Source organism: Buteo buteo, chromosome 16, assembly GCF_964188355.1.
Source record: "Buteo buteo chromosome 16, bButBut1.hap1.1, whole genome shotgun sequence".
NCBI lineage: Eukaryota > Metazoa > Chordata > Aves > Accipitriformes > Accipitridae > Buteo > Buteo buteo.
Genome location: NC_134186.1, coordinates 20,113,591 through 20,133,448, shown reverse-complemented (window position 1 = coordinate 20,133,448; position 19,858 = coordinate 20,113,591). Strand labels below are relative to the sequence as shown.

The 19,858-nt window shown below is 36.8% G+C and overlaps 2 protein-coding genes across 6 annotated transcripts in view; one reads left to right on the top strand and one right to left on the bottom strand.

The window, feature by feature from the left end:
* DKK3 (dickkopf Wnt signaling pathway inhibitor 3) overlaps positions 1-1,386 on the top strand; it is a 29,674-nt gene extending 28,288 nt beyond the window's left edge. Inside the window, 1 exon segment of the mRNA XM_075048102.1 lies at positions 1,021-1,386. Coding sequence (XP_074904203.1) covers positions 1,021-1,264 — 244 coding nt within the window. The 3' untranslated portion in view covers positions 1,265-1,386.
* Positions 1,387-4,658: 3,272 nt separating this feature from the next.
* The window catches only part of USP47 (ubiquitin specific peptidase 47), a 57,248-nt gene continuing 42,048 nt past the window's right edge, over positions 4,659-19,858 (bottom strand). For all 5 annotated transcript variants that reach the window (XM_075048099.1, XM_075048097.1, XM_075048098.1 and 2 more), the window contains 10 exons: positions 18,710-18,829; positions 16,612-17,389; positions 14,600-14,775; positions 14,333-14,413; positions 13,143-13,258; positions 11,638-11,756; positions 9,133-9,263; positions 6,943-6,990; positions 6,722-6,852; positions 4,659-5,704 (listed from right to left, as the gene is read on the bottom strand). In XM_075048099.1, the coding sequence (XP_074904200.1) occupies positions 5,530-5,704; positions 6,722-6,852; positions 6,943-6,990; positions 9,133-9,263; positions 11,638-11,756; positions 13,143-13,258; positions 14,333-14,413; positions 14,600-14,775; positions 16,612-17,389; positions 18,710-18,829 (1,875 nt within the window). In that variant the 3' untranslated portion in view covers positions 4,659-5,529. The remainder of the gene's footprint in view (positions 5,705-6,721; positions 6,853-6,942; positions 6,991-9,132; positions 9,264-11,637; positions 11,757-13,142; positions 13,259-14,332; positions 14,414-14,599; positions 14,776-16,611; positions 17,390-18,709; positions 18,830-19,858) is intronic.

The window sequence follows — 19,858 nt, the reverse complement described above, 5'->3', positions numbered from 1 at the left end:
GACAGTAAGATAAAGCTGCTTCTGTGAATTTACATGGTGAATTTGAAGGTTCAGATAACATTTTTTATTAAAAGAAACAGCCCACCTCTGCCTGAAATGGCCTTTGGCTATATGTTACTAGTGAGTGATAAACACTGAAACTATCAGATTATATCCTAGAGAATATGGGGATGGTCTGCCCACAAGTGGAAGTCTTAGAACTCCTAGAAAGCAAAATATGCAAGAATTTAAAATGTACACAAAATAAGCTTCAGGAACACCTTTAGTTCATTTACCGTTTGTTTCCAGTGAAGGAGGCTGCAGCTTTAAGCAGTTGTTGAGGGGTGCCCAGCACAAGCAGTGGTCACCTTGCACTGTCAGAAACTGTAGCCCTCTTCTGTCCCATGCAGCACAAAGAGGTAGCAGATGCACCGTGATCAAGTTCTATTCCCCTGCTTCTTGTCAACAAACATAAATCATTCGTGTTGTCTTCTAAAGTTCCTACAACAAATGCGGGATGTTTGTTTGCAGGCAGCTGAAGCTACTTTTCAAGATGGACAGCAGCAAATACAGCTATTATACTATCCTCTTTAGAACCAAATATATATATAATGCTCACAGTTTTCTCAACTCTACTGCTTGATGGCAAACGACATTTTTTCCTGCATTCCTTTTAAGCTGGAGTATCATGTTTCTTAACTTGGTATTATGACATGAACAGAATGGACTAGTCAACACCATTGCGTGTAGGTAGAAGGGCCAGATTGTGCTGAGGTCCACTGCCATCTTGTGTCCCAGTCTCAAAACAGTTTTTGTTACTGGGATCTTTATTCTAGCTCTGTATGTGGAAATCTCATCTTTAACTGTCCAGCTGTCAAGCACGTAAAAACCAGATGTTTATGAAGTCAGCTACAGTATATGACAGTATTATGCATTTAACATGCTTTCATGTGGGGCAAGAATGAAGACTTTTATTAAGCAACTAGCAAAAGAACATGAAAAGATGCACTATATGACCAGATGCCTCTCTTTTTCCAACAGCCACAGCACTACATCTGTGTGTGAACTGTCTGCCAATGAAACCAGGAATAATGAAAAAGAAGATCCCTTAACTATGGATGAGATGCCATTTCTCAGCTTGATACCCAGAGATATTCTTTCCGATTACGAAGAAAGCAGTGTCATTCAGGAAGTGCGTAAAGAATTAGAAAGTCTGGAGGACCAAGCAGGTTTGAAGCCTGAGCCTGACTCAGCTCGTGACCTGTTTTTGGGAGATGAAATTTAAAGTCCAAACACCAGACAGTTTAGTTAGTTATTTCTAGAAATTTTTGTCTAGTGTCTTGCTTATATAAACCCTAAACACACACTGCTGGATAGAAGTGCAATAAACAATGTCTTTGATGAGCATCCTTTTCTGTGTACCAAACCTGCATGTTCAAATTGTTGTTGAATTCATTCAATCCTTGGACCAAACCTTCTGTCAAAGGCAAATAAGAAATATATCAGTGTTTCTTCTGGATTAGTACTTTCCCCTTGTACATTAGAAATAAACTTACCAGTACTTGTACTCATTAAAAAATACACATAAGCATAAATAATCTGAAGTTATTAGTGACTGTAGAAGTGACTTTTGAGTATGTATGTTTAGAATCGTTTCTTTTTCTAGGGTAAGAACCATCTACTTTGGACTGTTTTAGTCATTGATTTTAAGCAATTTTTTATTTTTTTCTTTAGAAAATATGATCAGTGAAGCTGCAACATACAGATTCTGGGTGTCATGTCCCCCCCACCACACACACGTTGTGGAAGGATAGAAAAGAGAAAGGATGCTTACCCTTTTAGATTAATATACCCAGAGCTTCTTTCCAGCTGTGTACAATGGATGCCATCTGTCCTGCAGCAGCCTTCAGCGTAACTTAAGAACTGGCATTCCATAGCTAGAGGATCCCTTGAGTTTTATACTTTCATATACAATGGTTGTTGGCCTCCCCCACTACATAAGGGGCATACTATCATAAAAAGCCTACAACATTTTCCATATAAATAACAAATAGCGTGTACATACTTATAGCCATATAATGCATTGGCTTCTATACAGGAACTTTCAACCTGACTGCTCAGGGCTCTCTTTCTCAAGGGCAAAGTATACTATTTAAAAAGGCAGAACAAACAGCTAACTGGGCTAAATACAAAGAATACAGATTCCCTATTGTACATGGAATACGTAAAATAATATATAGGAGAACAGTGCAGCTGCAGTTAGAAGGCTATGCGTAAGCTAGAGCTAAATACAGTGCCATGTATACGGCAGCATTCTGCACTACATGAACATACCTTCTTAGGTAATGTCGATTAAGGGATCTGTTGACTATACTCCATCATCACCTACCCTTTTTGAGAGAGGCAGTGAACATAAATTCAATACTTCAGTTTAGCAGTAAGACAACCTAAATAGCTTCTTGCATTTAAAGACTTGAGCTTCTACTTGATTCTATTACATCCAGAGAAAATTCTCTGAGAAATGGTTTGTGCTTTTAATACACTTCATAGGCATAAATCTGTATTATAAAATGTGATTATCATTACCATCTTGTCACTGATTTAAGAAATCAATAGCAAGCCAAGAGTAAAATCTATCAAACTTCCTGGCTCCCAGCTGTCTCAACAGTTTGCTGCAATGTCTCTTCCACTATTAATGTTTTTTTGGGATATAGATTTCACCATCAGTTACTGCACATGGTAAAAGATGACATGAGGCTCCAGCCAAGTAACTTTTCATGGAGCTTTCTTCCCAAATAATCCCTACTGCTTATGTCCAATTTGGAACAGTAGAGCACCAATAACAAGAGCAGCTACAAGACTGTGCTACTGGCTTGCAAGTCTTTTACCACTTTTGGTCTATGAAAGCTTTTCAACAAATCCCCTGAGTACCAAAAATAATGTTAATAACCATTTTCATTATGAACAGGAAGGGTATTTCATCAGAACAGACTGACTTTAGGGATTCATTTCTACCACCAATTCTCACACTGACACATGCACACATACACATGCTCTCAAGAGTTCACTGAATTTACCTTTCCTTTCTATCCCTAGTAAAATTACTGTGCTTTAGAGACAGCCCATCTATACAAAGAGAAGGAATTAAATATTGCAATTTTCCTGTTAAAAAAAATACTACTTAAAAGCAATAATTGTCCATAAATACTGCCCTCCTTAAGGATAGCATTATTCTCCCTTCAAGTTTCTTGATACCTCCATTCCTTAAAGTGTTATTATTCATCAGAAGTTCAGCAAGTTCTCTGCTGAACTAAGCAAATTAGAAACTCAAGGCTTTTTGTTTCTTTAAAATGCCCATGGTCAAACTCAAAAATGTTTGAAATTATGAGGATGTAAAGCAGATGCTGACAAATGTCTCCCAGAACAACTCAGAATATATTCCAGTACTTGTACAGTAGGAAGTGCACCACTGGACAGGAAATCTTTATAAGGATGCCAGTTAGTCCTTCTGCCAAGCCTTACAGATTTAAAATTAGCTTCTTCAAAGAAGTTCTCAACAGAAGTTTCCCGAATAGGGCTAGAGATTAAGCAAGGAGTATTTGGAATTCCTTTAACCCTACTTTATTCCATCTCTACATTTTTGCCTCTCCAACATCTGAGTTTGAAGAAAATTCATGACCCATTTGATAGTTAAATTTTTTCTCTCTTCCAAAACCTCCAAGGATCCTTTAGCAGTGTATATAAATATGTAAATGGTAGTTTAATGAAGTAGTACCTACTGGATGGTACTCACTCTATGCTTCCTTTGCTCCTGCTTCCACCTCATCTATGTTGGACAAGAGGTGGCACAGGTCAAACAGAAGGGGAAGAATGAGGGAATTCCTCTGCGCAGTGCCTGGTTCTCAAGCTGCCAGATTCCTCAGGATTTTTAGGCTGCTGTGGGTCAGCATGCAAGGAAAAACTGAACATTCAGTTATTGAAAATCCTTTTTCCTCTCTGGAGCAGAACTTGGCTGCCATACATATCTGGGGCTTAGAAGTTTCAGTGGTGAGGAACTCAATTCTGGAAAACGAAACTCGAAGAAAAATTTGGTGTGAATAAAAGTGAAGAGGAGCAGCAGACAGGCTATAAAACACTTCCTGTAATACTGTGTACACGCAGGGGGCAGGGGGAGGTGTGCATATGCACACATATATACACACAGCCTTACAATTCTGACAGTGCCTTGGGAAAAAGCGGTATTTCCATGAAATAATTCTGTAATTTTTCAAATAAGAACCACAGCATTTAATGATTAAAATAACACAACAGAATGAACAAATGTTTTATTGGCATGTTCATTGTTGTAAACAGCATCTGGCATGAAAAAGTTTACCAAAATCTTTTGATTGTTATAAATTAGGTGGTTTTCCAAAAACTACGCAGAATTGTTCTCTATTGATCTTTATGGACCAAAGCAAAAAATTGCTGTTCCTAGGCTTTGCAATGAAATCATGTTGACTGCGTCAGTCTTTGCACCACAACCTGAACTACCAAGTTTGTATGTTGAGGTGTTAGAGGTTGCCCCAGTATTTGACTACATACAGCTACGGAATCAACTCCGGGAAAAATAAAATGACTTTCAGTGGGTGGAGAAGATGCAAACTTGTAATAGTCTCAAAAACAAAACGTACAAAAAGTAGCTGAACAAAACAAAAACTTCATTAACAAGGGGAAATACAACCCTAAAGTACCCAGCATTGTCAAACATAAAATGAATACAAATTTAAATAGGCAACTATAATTCCAAATGTACACAATTAATGTTGATATGTGAAAAGAAATACCATGGTAAATAGCTGAACTGCAGTTCTGTTAAATGGATAGGGCAAATTTTATTTACACATTGAACGCAATATAATAGAGCTGCTCATTGGCTTCCGTAACCTATTAAAAACCAGTTTACCTTACAACAGCACTTCTGCAAAATGAACCACCACCTGCTGGCAGCTTTCTGCAGACACCTCTCAGACTACCTGTTTTATGGAAGAATATTCTAAAATCTTACACTTGCAGCACTTCCATTTCATCTTCGACCCTTTTCTGCTGCTTTTCTAGAACCAATGTGTTAACATTTACTTCAGACTCTCTGATGAGGTAATGCGTGTATCAGTGAAACAAACAGAAAAAAGGATTCTTTCATGGCCTTTGCACAGCTTTTATTATTAAGCTATGAGTATCCTGTTTGAGGCTAGTTTCACTAGCTACTATGTGCACACTGTCCTCAAAAATTTCCACTCGTTTCCCTCCCCACCCACTTTTGAGTTCTAATCTTTTATTTGCACATCCCTTTTAGCTTTACAGTACATTTGACTATAGTGCACAACATGATTCCAAGTCAAACAGTGACCCAATGGGGCACTGCGCTTCTGATTGGTAACACAGCCCAATCAGTGCTGGTGTCAGCGCTTTACACCTAATGAATGTCCTGCCGTAATGGCACTACACAGTAGTAGTGAACCTTTTTATTTTAAACAAAAAAATTCCCCAGGGAAAATGCTATAGCAAGTATCAGTCTTGAGTCAAATCTTTATTTGGTGCTCCATCCAGATAAATTTTTAGTGCTTTTTCTTTACGAGGAGAGTAGGTTACCCGGTGTCCAGTTTTCTGGAGTCTGCTGCTTTCTTTTTTCATCAGTTCATTTCTCTGCTCATCTGTTAATTCCATTAACTCTTCAGTTCTATCCCTGAAATGTAAATATATGTGAAAATTCAGATTAATACAATAACCATAATTAGATTTCTGTAATTTTTTCACTTGGAGCAACTTAGTAAAAAAATACAACTAAGCATAATACTCCTTAGAGATTATTTTCTTCTCCAGAAACTAACGATCTGCCTAAACCTGCTTTTCTAACAGAGACATTCAGCATTCTAACTGACAGCAGACCCAGGGGAAAGCAGCAAGAAACAATCCTATGTTTCCTCCTCCATCTACCTGGTAACTCCTGTTCTTTATAGACAACTACAACCCTGCTCTTTATTCAGTCACAGTGACAACAACTGGAAGCAGCACATCAGCCAGCCCCTACTAGAAACTACCAGCTGCTCTCCCAAATTATTTTCTTCAAGGCCAGCATGTTACCAACCAGCTGTTTCCCCCAGACTCACATGTAATTATGAAAAATACTGTAGGAGCAATGTGTTCATGAGATTGCCCCGCCCACCAAGTTTAGCAGAAATGACAATATTCAAGCTCCTAGTCCTCAAAATACTGCCTTTGGGCTACTGCTGCCAGCTGATGAACATTTTTCACGTTAACAAAGTTTTTATCATAACATCCTTTTTTCCAAAGGAGCCATACTAATTTCTCGAAGAAATAAACTCAGAAAATAGAACCCTTGCTCTCTAAAACCTGTGGCAAGACTCTCACAGACTCCACAAGGGATATGGTTCTATTTTCAAACATTAAATCCACATATACACTCAAGCATAGCAACTAGTTTTGCATTCAGCATTGTTTTCAATGGTTTGGCAGGGAGGATTGAGTAAAAAAGGGTGCAGTGTTTGTTTTCTTAAACAATAAACATAATTAATATTCAGGTTTTTAGGAATCTGAGGAGCACAAACATTTCAGCTCAATGTTTTAAACTCTCCTTTAAGACAACATAAGAGTATTTTTTATGCTTCTGTTGATTACATCACCCCTCAAATCTTAGACACAGATTTTTGCATGGTTTATTATACTCTAATAAAATACATACCTATAAAATATTACTGCACCATCATCACAAATGTACAGAGGCCAGACATTCAATGTAGATACTTTAGGATTCCAGTCCAAGTCTTGGTGAATCTCTAGTATAGAAATGTCACATGGAAACGTTCCTCTACCCTGAGAAGAAGCAATCACTTAGTGAATAAAATAACTCATAATCACACATCCATGCCATTAAAAAGTAAAAATAGACAAAATCTTACTTACCTTTGCAAATTCTATGTTTTCTAAGGGTATTCCACTTATTTCACTCAGCTGTAAAGTGAAGAAAAATGGTGGATTTAATACTATTCCACAACAACATTACGCAGTGTCTACATAAAGTCAATAGACCTGCCAAATCTAGAAGTCTATTAAAATATTCGAAAGTCCTACAACGATCCCAAGTATTAGTACATAATTACAGTGACAAGGTACAAATTTTTTACATTCCTAAGTTACTAGCGTGTCACAAATGACACTGGCTGTGACGGTGTTTCATCACGTTTAACAGTGAAGGGGTGGCAGATAAAAGTTAATAGAAACAATTAATTAATAACATCCAAGTTCCAAGATACAAAGAGACCACCTGCCTCACATTAAACCTTCAGGTCCATCAGTTAGCCCTCAGCAGTTTCCCTGTATGAAATGAAAGCTATTATCCAGTCAACCTGTGAGCAGGCAAAGCCATAAAATACGCACAACTAAACCCCAACTCCACACACACCTGCGCTTCCTACCATAACAACCCCACAATTCCCCAACAAGCACCACTGGCTGCTCTTCCCCCTTGCAACTGCCCCTGCCGTGCACCTCTCCAGCACACAGAGTGCATCATCCGTCCCCTGTCCCCTGCTGCTGCTGCCCAGTCCCAGCACCCCTCACAGGGTCACCTGGCTGTCCCTGGCACAGCCTTGGTGGAGCTCTTCCTCCACTGAGCAGTCTCACAGACAGGTTCATCACTGCCTCGCCCTTAACTCAAGCGCAGGCTGCAGTGTCGTCTCCATGGCAATGCAGACACTAACTTTGATTTGTGTTTATCTCTGGCTGCTTATTTTCCCAAAACTTGAAGAGATTTCCTCCCTAAAATTCTTGCCTCTTTCAAATCTGCCGTTAAAACAGATACATTCAAATTAAACTCCTGGTGAGAAAAAGACTAACAGCCAGTTATCCCATTTCCTTAGGAAACTAGGATAAATAAACAATACTGACAAAAGCCAGACAAATTCTGAAATGTATTAGCCCTACACTCTGCTAATAAAATTTGTCTTAAAGAGGCGAGCTGGCTGAACACATCTATTACTACAGATGTGTCAAATTCAAATTTCTCTCATTACTGGTGGGAGTAAAAAGACTAAGGCCTCTCAGAGAGAGTGCTGCTGAAATTGCTCCCTGCACATCAATTCTTAAGACAAAAAGCCAAGAGCAGTCAACTCTTTCTTCAGATACAAGCAAAGAGGCAATCTTGAAGACTGCATGCAAGAACCTGTAGTCATAACTATTTCTACCTGAAGAATACAAGAAGCCAGTCCATAGCTTAATCTGTGTAGACACAAATCCAAGGCTGTTGCATTCTATGGTAGCTGAATAACGTTCCTCTTTCCAGCCTATGAACTAACCCCTAACTTACAAATGCCAACTGTTTTAGTAAGGTAATACTTTGGCAGACTTCACTGATACTAGGATTTTTGCTGGCCTCAACATCCAAAGTGGCCTTCTTACATCTGGGTATTGCCACATATAACTAACTATTTCTCTAAGAGTGGAACCCTGTGATATACTGGATTAATAAAACAGTCTTAATATGAAACATCTACTCTAAATTTCTGCTAGGATGGCACACGTGTGCTTATCTGTTCGAGGGTTCTGGCCTTAAAGATAAAAACATACCAAAGCCATATTTCTTTCCAACCAAAATATAGTTCAATTACTTGGTACAGTTACACTGTCCCTGAGCAATAGCTCTCAAATTCAAGTATGAAGAGGCTGAAAGGTTTAGTATTTTGGAATGTCAAAATTATAGCTTAAAAAACTAAAGTGACAATAGTTTAGCTTTTCTTTCACATGTGTTTTTCAAGGATAAGGGACACAGATAATATTGTGCTGCTTAAACTTCAAGATATAGCCGGGGTTTTTTTGTTGTTGTTGTTTGTTTGTTGTTTTTTTTTTTTGTTTGGGGTTTTTTTTTCAGGCATTGACCTGAATACTTTGATACCAGACCATTATATGAAACTTAGAAGTAAAGCTGATAATTCATATGGCTTTGGTAACAAGATGGGACAGGTTCTCAGTTCCCAGGAAAAAAAATAACCACCATGCAACAAAATTTTTGAAGGTATGACATCTGTGCTTCCCAAGTAAGGACATAAATAAGGCTCTACGATACCACAAGAAACTGCATCATGTTACACATTTTACCTTCTCTCTTAATTCTTCAACGCTGCTGCTTTCTAGTACTACTTCCTGGAAAGAATCTAGTTTCATCTCTGATGGCCTCCATCGTCTTGATAAAACAGCAAGTTGTGACATGGATTTCATCTTTTCTACTCCTAGGAGAGAGAGAAATTTCTTATATTAACATCACAAAACATCCTACTTAAAATTAGGGGTTTTCCATAGCAGAAGCATTCTCAAATACAGAAGGCTGCACTACATATACATACACAAAGTAATCCAATAAGTGTGCTGCAAGTAGTCCACACACACAAAAAAAAAAGCGGGGGGGCAGGGCAGGGAGGGAGTAGGACTTAGTTGAACTTTTTTTTGTTATCAACTCGTTTGAAGGAATTTTTCATAGGCAGCATCTCTTAAAAGCCATGCCATTTATTCTTCTTTTGGGTGCATTTTTCCATCATACAGAGCTTGGTTATATACACACTATCTATCCACCTAATCAGAGGCTGGCCTCCAGATCTTGCATTTGCATGAGGCCTTCCTCAGCAGTCTGGTATTTATTAATGCAACTTCACTTTCTTTACCAAAATAAGCTTTCCACATTTGACTTCTAGATTTCACACACTAAATACACACTTTTTATTAAAGCCTGCTTTATACCTACCACAAAGTGTTCTAGTATGTACTGCCTCCAGCTTTTTTGTATCAGTTTCAAGTAACAGAGCTTTCTCTTGTTGACAGGGTAATACTGTTAATGTTACAATCAGATAAACAGAAGTGATATCAAAGGGCTGATTTTATTTTTATTTTAAATCAGTCTATAATTTTGTAATTTAGCATGCAGAACTTGTGGCTTAAACATTTATGTCTACTGTTACATGCTTGTTTTGCATGAAACCACCACTGTTAAAGTTTGTCCCTAAATACCTTCTACAGTCTTGCCTATGACTACATTTGTGCCACCTTTCAACACTAACCTATTTTTCCAAATGAAGATACAGCCACCTAATGCTTCTTGGTATTTATTTCAAGTTTGAAGCAATTACATAAATTCTCTTCAGAACCAGAGAATAACTAATTTAAATGCCTGCAACAGTGTGATGTAAAGCTGCTATGCTAAGAAACTTAACTGTAAGTTATTCTAAGTTGCATTATTTACTTTCCTAACGTCTTCAGTGCTTAGCTCAAGAATAAGATGAAAGCAACGGTGATGGTGGAAGGCCTTACAAACCCTGACTTAAAGTAGTTGCATTTATGTTCATTCAACAGCCTCTGTGGTAGCAGCAGGTACATACAACTTAATTTTCACTGAATACAGTGGGATCTAGCTGCATCTTCTACAGTTGGATTAAAGCAGCACCTTTTGGTCAGAGCTAGACAGTTATACAAAATATTACAGAATACATGAAAGCCCTGTAGTCTATAATATGGCGTGTGTGTGAACCAGGTGGGCTGCAGTGGTCTAAAAAGTAGTACATCCAAGACCTACTCACTACAGAAAGAGTACAGCAATTAATCTAAAACTAATCCAAAAATATTTAAAACTGTAAAGTTTTAACCGAAGTGTGAGCTGATAAATGTGTCTATAGGAATCTGTAGGCCTCCTGAACCTCCCAGGTTTATTTCAGATTTTGGTACTTGCATTGGCACAATTCTGTTAAAAATTGAAAATACCAGGATCAAACACAGCTACCAAAATACTGGAGTAACAGCTAAATGAGAATCCTTAAGCCATGTATGCTTGTAAATAAAGTTCCCAAATGAGTGGAATTCACATTCTTCATTTATCCATTAACAGCAATATCTATTAATCTAAAGGAAAAAACAGCATGGCCTACTTTTTCCCCTTAAGTTATGCTTTTGCATTCAGAATCAAAATTTTAAGTGTATATGCAAAGGATAGCTTAAGAAATGCCATATTTTTAATGGTATGTAACAATCTGCTCTCTAATACTTGATTCCAAAGTTTTTTTAATGAACAGGGCCTGTTCAAAAATTTAGCACTTCATGACAAAAGGTGTTTTTTCACTCCTGTCCGAAAACTACTAAATAATTGAACAGCTGTGCCAACTTTAAAAATTAATTATGTATGTATTAGGTGTATATACACACACACACATTTCAGCTAACTACAAACATCACCAATACTAGTCCAAAAATTACACACAAATAAAAGCATAACATACAGGCATTCCTATGGTTTTTATGTACAATGAAAGCATACACGTTCAAAAAGCTGCCTACAGTACTACAGTATGTCCAAAAGCTTCCAGTAAACCTAAAAAACCATGCTGCTATTAGACCTTTAGCACATCGCAGCCATAAGAAATCTGCACTTGCACAATCCCCCTCTAGCTTCATGCAGAGCTTTTATTATTTTTATTTTTTTTTCCTAATAAAATACTATTAAAATGTCAGTAATAGTCTATAAAAAAAGGAAAAAAGAGAAAGTACATTTTTCCAATGTTCTCCAAGGAAAAAAAAAATCTCTAACATTATCTTTACTTTCTCTTGATGCTATATCATTACCATCAAGTATTTCTAAGAAGACCTCCCAATTGCTTGAAATATTGATATCTTCTTCATAGATATGATAATCCAGAAACACAGTGCCTGGGTTCTTCCAGGTTTTCTTTCGTAGGCGAAACCTGTAAATACATCACGAAGAAAACACTGAATTTTTATCTGCTCATAAACACTTACCACTGCCAGAGATCAAAACTGAATATTTTCTGACAAAACTGAAATACAACTAATTTATGCGAGGTTTGATTAGGTTTATCAGGAATGACTTTAACATTCTGAAATAGTCCTAACAGCAAGGTATCACTACTGGCTCTTAGTGCTGTATCATTCATAAACACAAGGAAAACAAGCTTGTGTTGTTCTTGTTCAGTTCAAGAAATGTATAGGAATTTAGAGGAAGAAAACAGTTTCCTATTTAGGATGAGAAAACAGAATATTCCCAAACACTTCTGATGCAATTTTGCTGCTCCTCTCTTTCTTTTTTTTGAGCAGGAACTGGGGAAGAAGGGGAGAGGTGGAAGATTAGAAAAGGATTGGTATCTGATTTATGTACTTAGTTCTACTGCATCAATTGGGTCACAATATAAAAGCATGAGCTTTTATTTAGATATGGAGATAAATAAACGTATAAACAACTAAAATGAGATTAAACATGAGTACAAAACTTTAATTGTAGTGGCTTCTCCACACACAAAAACAGGCATAAATTTTGTGATGTGCCCCATAGTTATAGGGCACTAGACAACATAACCCAGGTACGGCAGCCAAAAATCCTTTGGCCCAGTCGTGGTGAGGAAAGGAGAAAAACCTGGTCCAAATCTAGGTTTCCACTCCTTTACTTAACAGGAAAGGACCAACAGTTGTCTTCCAATGTTTTGCTCCAGCCTGATTTTAGGCATACGTTAAGGCCCCACCAGCTTGTTTGCCACACCTTACAGGTTTTTCTTAATGCCAGTGAATACAGTGTCAGCTATTCCACAGTAAAAAACCACATCACTTGTAACCAACAGTAGAGAGTATGCGGAATCAAGTCCCCAAAGAAACTTCAGCCTTGATGAGATAACTGATTATGGGTAAAGGGAAGACGGTACTGGATCGGTGCTGTACACACACGCTGTGATAGTGCACAAGGCAGTTTGCTGCAGTGATCTACGCTGGTACTGCATCTAGAGAGAAGGTGGCTTTTTTGTGAACTGATTTACTTAATGCTCTCTTTTCTGAAGAAAAGTATCCTTAAAGAAAATAAAACTTCTCAGAACTAAACCTGTACATGTGTTGCACACAGGCAATTCTATGTAAATATTATTCGCTATGTCATTCTATGTGACATGAAAGCCAAGAATTGCTAAATTAATGTTTGAATTCACAATCTGATTCAAAAAGCACAGTAAATTATTTCTGCTCTGTTCATAAATTCCTTTCTCCACAAATATTAAAAAACCCAAAACCAACCCACATTTTAAAGTAATATTTCATCAGGGAACTTCAATGGATTGCAGTCTCTTTACCTGTCAATTGTCAAGTCTAGGCCACATTGTTCTCGAAGCTGAGGAAGCAGCTCCTCTTTTGACTGTCGGACAGTCATTCCTTTAGCAAAAACTGCATCTAGAAGAAACTTGCATGGCTGTGAACATAAATAGAAAGTGATTAAAGACAAATTTTTTTAACAGAAAAAAGTAGATTTGCCTCCTGTTCATGCTTTGTGACCAGTCCCATCCACCTAGCAAAATGACCATTAGAACACTTTTTGTAAACAAGGTTGGCAATGAATTTATTAAAATTAGGTTTAACTAATTTTGTGTAGCAGCAGTCCTTTGACAGGTCATTCAAACACTCTGAATGCAGGCCACTGCAGAAATAGTGTCTTGTGTCTGTATTACTAATTGCTACCATTATATTAACATTCTAAACAATTTGAAAAGAGCTTTTCAATTAAATAACCCATATGATAATAAAAATGCCCCTTTCTTGGCTTTCATTGGTCAGACAGACCAGAACTCCATGACTGAAAGTGACTTTTAAATTTATCTTATTCCCTGCTTTATCAGTTCAGCTTCAGTCTCTTATGCTTATCCATTATTAATATGTATTCTGCAGTTTGGTCCAAAAAATCAAATCAGAAATTAAGGTGCATGCAAAGTCAACTTTTAAAGACTGCAATCCATATACTGAAATCACTTTTATACTTCTCATGTCCCAAAAGATGTTAACAAGCAAGTGAGCTGCGTTATTGCCAGAGCAACATTTTTGTTTCAGGCTTGTCTTATGCAGAGAGGACTATTATCCAGCTAACCATTCTGATAAGCACCGTCTGCAGTGCAACTGCAGACAAATTATATCAGTACAACATTACTGAAAACTGCAACCATGAGCAAAACCAGTTTCTTATTTAGAAAGAATTCTACATGACTTTTGTACATTTAAGGAAAACAAAGAAGAAATTATTTTCCTTTGTCCTCCATTTATACTGCAGAAATAGACACACTTGAAAGATACTGTAGATGACATTCCAACTGCATACTTGGAACACCATAAACAGAAATAATCTCAAGTTCCCTTTCTAAATCCAGAAGAACTTGCAGGAAAATGCAGAGAAAAAGGGGACTTTCTTTTTTCCCCCAAGACTTCAGAGAAAAATCTTGGTCAAGGCACACATTAATATTTTCATTAATCAATCTTGAAATATTCAACACCTTACCTCTGGCTCATTTACCAAAAGTTGATAGACTTTGACTCTGTATTCACCCTTCTTAAGGGCTCTCCCAAGTCTAATAGTTATCTAGAAGGCAAAAGGAGTATCTCTTAGAACTGGTATCAAAATCAAAATTACATTTTGTAATGCACTACCAAGACCAATGTAATGATTTCACCTGGCAAGTTAACAAGAAGTTGTAAATTATGTTCTTAAGTTTGTCTATATTCTACCAGTATATTTTTTAATGATTCAAAATAACTTCTGAATAACCTTATTGTCGTCAGAAAATGACGAAAGTGTCTCATTCAGCCGAACACTCTCAAACTCTTGATTGCTGGCGTAGACTCTAAAGACTTTGAAGTGAGAAGATGGAACTCCAACAAAAGGCTCCAAATGTTGCTTGAAGGCCGACAGTGTAATTCTTTTATCAACATGCACCATCAGCCCTAAGCAAAAATAAAGATAAAACCAGCATGAAACGCCACACTACAAATAAAAAGCACTCTAGTGTATATTTCCATACATTCGGGTATCACTTGCAGCAAAACAGTACTGCAAAGTCAGAATTACAGTTAATGACCACATTTACATTTTATCTGTGGGTGTTACTGTAACCTTTAAAAGCTTTGCTGTATTTAAAGTGTTTATGTGTAGATAATCCTGGAAGACATAGCAGTTCCAAACTGCCCTATTTTGCAATCAGTGAAGTAGGGGAGCAAAGTAGTCTTCTCCATTCAGTAAGACAACAAATAGAATCAGATGCGGATTTGCAGATAATCCCCCTACAGGTTTCACCTGCCTCGAGGCAGAGACAGGAGTGCTTCTGAGTTGGGGCTAGCCAAGCACATGCCGCCAAACCTTTTTTTTCTCCTGGCTTTCAGGATTAAAAACTTCGTTAACTCTTGTGTTCTGGAAAGCCACAGGATATCACATGGCAAGATCAAGTATAGATTAAGAGAATTTTTCATGGAATAATTTTGTAATCAAGGAAAAGCCACTGTAGTAATGTGAAATTCTGCAAAATAAAGTGAATAGTTTGTCTTTAGAAATTGTGTTTCTTAATATATGCAATTTGGACTACACTACAAACTGCAGTATGATTATATTGTGCCATGACTCATTAGAATTAAAAAAACTGCTATTCAGAATATTTAAATGAACAAATAAATTATCTGAATTATAAACCCATTCATATTGTCATACTAAAAATACATAAAAGCTTCCCCGCAGAATAATCTTTTATACAGCATATGATGAAAGCATAAAAATTACTGTAAACAAATAATAATGCCTGCATCTAACTAATTCTACGGAAAAAAAAAAAAAAAAAAAGGGCAGGGGGAAATTAAAGTAGTTCAAAGTTAGTCCCAAAGAAAGATCCTTCCAGGCTCAAGGAGTAATTTTATTAAAACTTTAGTAGCTGCAATTAAACTTCTCTGTGGTTTTAAAAATGAAAACGTTTGCTCACAAAACAAAACTAACAAACAAACAAAAAAAAAATCAGCAAAAAGGTTTTATTTTAGTCTTTATCTATTATTATTACATTAGGATTTCTGATTGACAGGAAAACCTTTGCCTTTCAAAATATTTATCTTATATCCTGCTATTCTTTAATTATTCTTCTGTTAATTACAAAACATACGCAGCTACTGAGCATTGTTTAAATGATTTATCTTTCTGACAATTAATATACTACCTTAGGCTTTTACACTGAACTTGTTCAGACATTTTTGTGTCAGCCATACACTTCATTGTACCTGTTGTACTTCGGTCCATGAAAAAGCAACAGTCTACTGAATTAAATGATCAATATCAAGTATGCTTGAGTTTTCTTTACAGTCAAATGGCTAGGAGTTTTCAGGCTTGTTAATCTAAACGTCAACAGAATTATTGCTCTGAGAATCACAGTAAATAACTGCATTCTGGAACAGGTGAATCATCATCATCAGATGCAACTGTTTTCCTTTCACTGGAAGACAAGTCAGCTTACTCTCCAGAAAACACTTTCAATAAGGAAATGGATGTATCAGAAGTAGCTTTTTATTTTCTTAAAAAACCAAAAAGCAAGACACTTCAAATCTGTAATCACTCATTACAAACTCAAAATTAGCCTAGATTTTTGCTGAACATGACACCACGTCCCATCTTCGTACTTTCATTAGCTTTAATTTGACATATAATTAAGTTTTTCAATACTGTCATTAGACTTTTTAACATACCATATGAATTAAATAGTAATAAAAGTAGTATTATTTTAAGGCACTTAAAAAAAGAATACATACATTTTTGCCCTTCTCCCGAACCTTCATCTGCAGTGTAGGGTTCTGACTTAAAGTACATATATTGTGCTTCTCCTCTGCTCTTGCCACTTTCATCGTATTCACTATCTGTTCCAGAATCTTCTTCTGCTGTGTCCCAGGTTTCTTTCTTCCCCTGATTTGCTTTTGATCGCCTACTACTTGTGATACTATGAGAATCAAGTCCATTAGCCAAGGGAAGTGGGGCATTGTCCACGTTGCATAAAGTATCACTGCTATGACTGGAGCTGAGGATATCACTGTCCACTGAACTTGTACTCCTGTCGTTATTTACATCTGAATCTGACCGTTCCTCGGACTGGAGATTTTCTGGATCGGAAATCTGAATTTGGTTTTCAAGTTCTCTGTTTTCTGCTGATGCTGAAGAGTCTACTTCATTTAAAGGTGATTCAATGTTTTCAAAATCACTAGCTTCTGTGCTTTTGCTGCTGTCTCCATTATCCCCCTCCTGCTGCTGCTGCAGGGACAAGCTTTTAAGCTTTTCGGTGCTTTCTTCCAGGATTGCCTCTACAGATTTCATATTACCTACAGATCCTTTTACTCTTTCACAGGCTTCATCCAAGTTGCCTGAATCTCCACTAGACTTCTGATAAACTGCTCGTCTAAACTGAGATCCAGGTGATTGCTCTGGTAATGAAACATATAGTCTGATTGTATTTGCATGACGATCCAAAAGTTTCCACAAATGAGAATCTGTATACGCCACATGACGATCTAAAGACTCTGAGCTTTCAATAAATACCTGAACATAAAATAACAGTGTTTTATTATGTAGTGTTATTTTAAATAAAAGTAAAAATAGCAAACAGAAAGGATTGAGCACACATTAGAAATTCCATCACTAAGAAACATGACCTTTTATAAAAAAAAAAAATACGTGTTTAGAAAAAGAGAGACTAAAAGATGTTTAGAAAAAGATATAAAAAGATATGTTTAGAAAAAGATAGTTCAATAATGATTTCGCTTTTCTTTATTTTCATAATCATGTTAAGATCGGAGTGAACTGTAACCAGACTGACCAGCTGCAGTAAATACTTTTATGTTCAGACACATATTTATGTATCACTTCATGTGTACCATTCACCTGTACAGTAACACTAGTTATGGTAGTAACGAGGCCCACAACTACAGCTGGCAGTCTGTCTTTATTTTCTAGTATAGCACTGTAAATAAGAAATCTTTAAATGTAGACATGGGTAAGCAATAGCACAAACTGGAACACAGGGAACAAATTTCTCTTTTCCCTTTGTCAAAGGCCACTCTGTTGTAGTAATGTGAATGCCAAAGGCCTTGAAGTAACTGAGTAACAAGTCAATGTCATTGTTTTGCTCAGCTATAAGCCATCAAAGCCTTCGCTAATCTTTCTTCATCGAGGACAGTGTGTTCTTGAGCTTAAATTTCAGACACAGAGGATGTGCAAAATGTGCTGAAAGATGTGCTATTACTACTGTAGTAAAAAGGGCAATGCTACAGAGAGTACTTAAATAAATAACAAGTTACTCTTTTTCTGAACGCATTTCACAACTATTATTGGAAATATTTATCATAAGTCTTTTTGGAAAAATAATATAAATTTGGCTAGGGGTAATTTGCATAGTAAAAATTACTGAATTTAAGACAAACCCATGAAAAACTTGCTCTTAGTTTTGACATTTGTTTCTTAGGAACTTTAATACTGAGAACAGGCACAGCAGTTCAGAAGGTTTAGAAAACAAATTAGGCAGGTTTCATAGTACTGTGCCAACCTTTGTGCCCTAAGAAGGGCTGACTTAAAAATCTTCATCGTAAGGTTGTTAACCTCACCATCGTTTGAACCACAGAGTATCAACCAGATGTCTGATTCTGAATCTGCTCTACCTTGTTATGTACGCTTGGTTTCATATATAGCCTACAGTATTCATCAACACCACAATATTTGCTGGTTAAAAACCCCACACAGTACACAGTGAAATACATGACAGTTATCCATTATAAATTCTATATAGATATCCATACCTTTTACAACACACCAGTGAACTCTACAAATACATGAAATGAACAATTTAAAAACCAGAGCATGTACCTTGTTGCTTCTAAAAAAGCCTTCAGCTTTCAGTGTTTTGCTGGAAACGTTCAGAAGACGCAAGTCATTGTAGCAACGTTCTAATACTACCCGCATTGTTTCAGCGGGCAGGTGTGTAGCCTAAAATAGAACATTGACAGTAAGGTAACATGCACATTACACATAATTTCAAATACTGGAACAAGTATTTCATTTTTTGAAATTATTCATAGGGAAAGGTTTGTTTATTGACTTATAAATCGCAAAAGACAATGTGGGGGAAAAACCTCCCAAACCTGTTCAGTCCCAGTTCCTTTCCTCCATCCTTTGATATACAGCAAATGTTAGTTTTCCCAAAAGGTCAGTACACTAAAATGGCTTGGCTTTGCAGAGAACTGGCAAATTGTTAATGACCAGTAATATAAGGAATTGGTCTTATTACTTAGGGTATGAACCAACTGAAAATAAAAAATTTTCTCAAGCATCATGTTTTGCACACTGTTCCCTTAATTCTTAATTAGACTGAATTCAAATTACTGAAATCATGTTTCATAACAAATACTATGAAGTTACACCAACCACTGAACTATTTTTACACAGAACTGACCGAGTAAGATGTCTGTCTTCCCATTCAATAGAAGCACTAACATCCCATGGTTTAAGACCATCTAAGAAACGATCTGCACCTTAGTAACAAGCGTCTGCCGGGATGAAAAGGAGGATTTGCAGGGAAAATGTAGACAGTTTTGGATGTTAAATTTCAGTTACTGAAGCCAATGGGGGAAGTTAAATTTTGATTCATTTGCATGGTATCCAGTAACTGACTGGATACTCAGTGAGGTGGTTCAAGTTACTAACCCAGAAGAACATGAACCCAACTCTTTGGTTTCCCCAAAAAACTTATTATCTGGTAAGCTAGTAAGCAATACAGCCAGACAGTGGCTAAGCTTGTGCAAAAGCCAAGGTAGAACTCTGGATGGAAGCATGAAGCAGATTGCTGCTTGTAGCAGTAGTGAACAGATAGACAAGCTCAATTGTAACAACCATCCTAACCTTACTGGTCATGACACACAGTATGAACTGCAAAAGGTGCTGGTTCTCATTTTATGTATTTAAACTATGACACATTTTCACAGTCAGAATGAATAAAAACTCTGTAATACAAGTCCT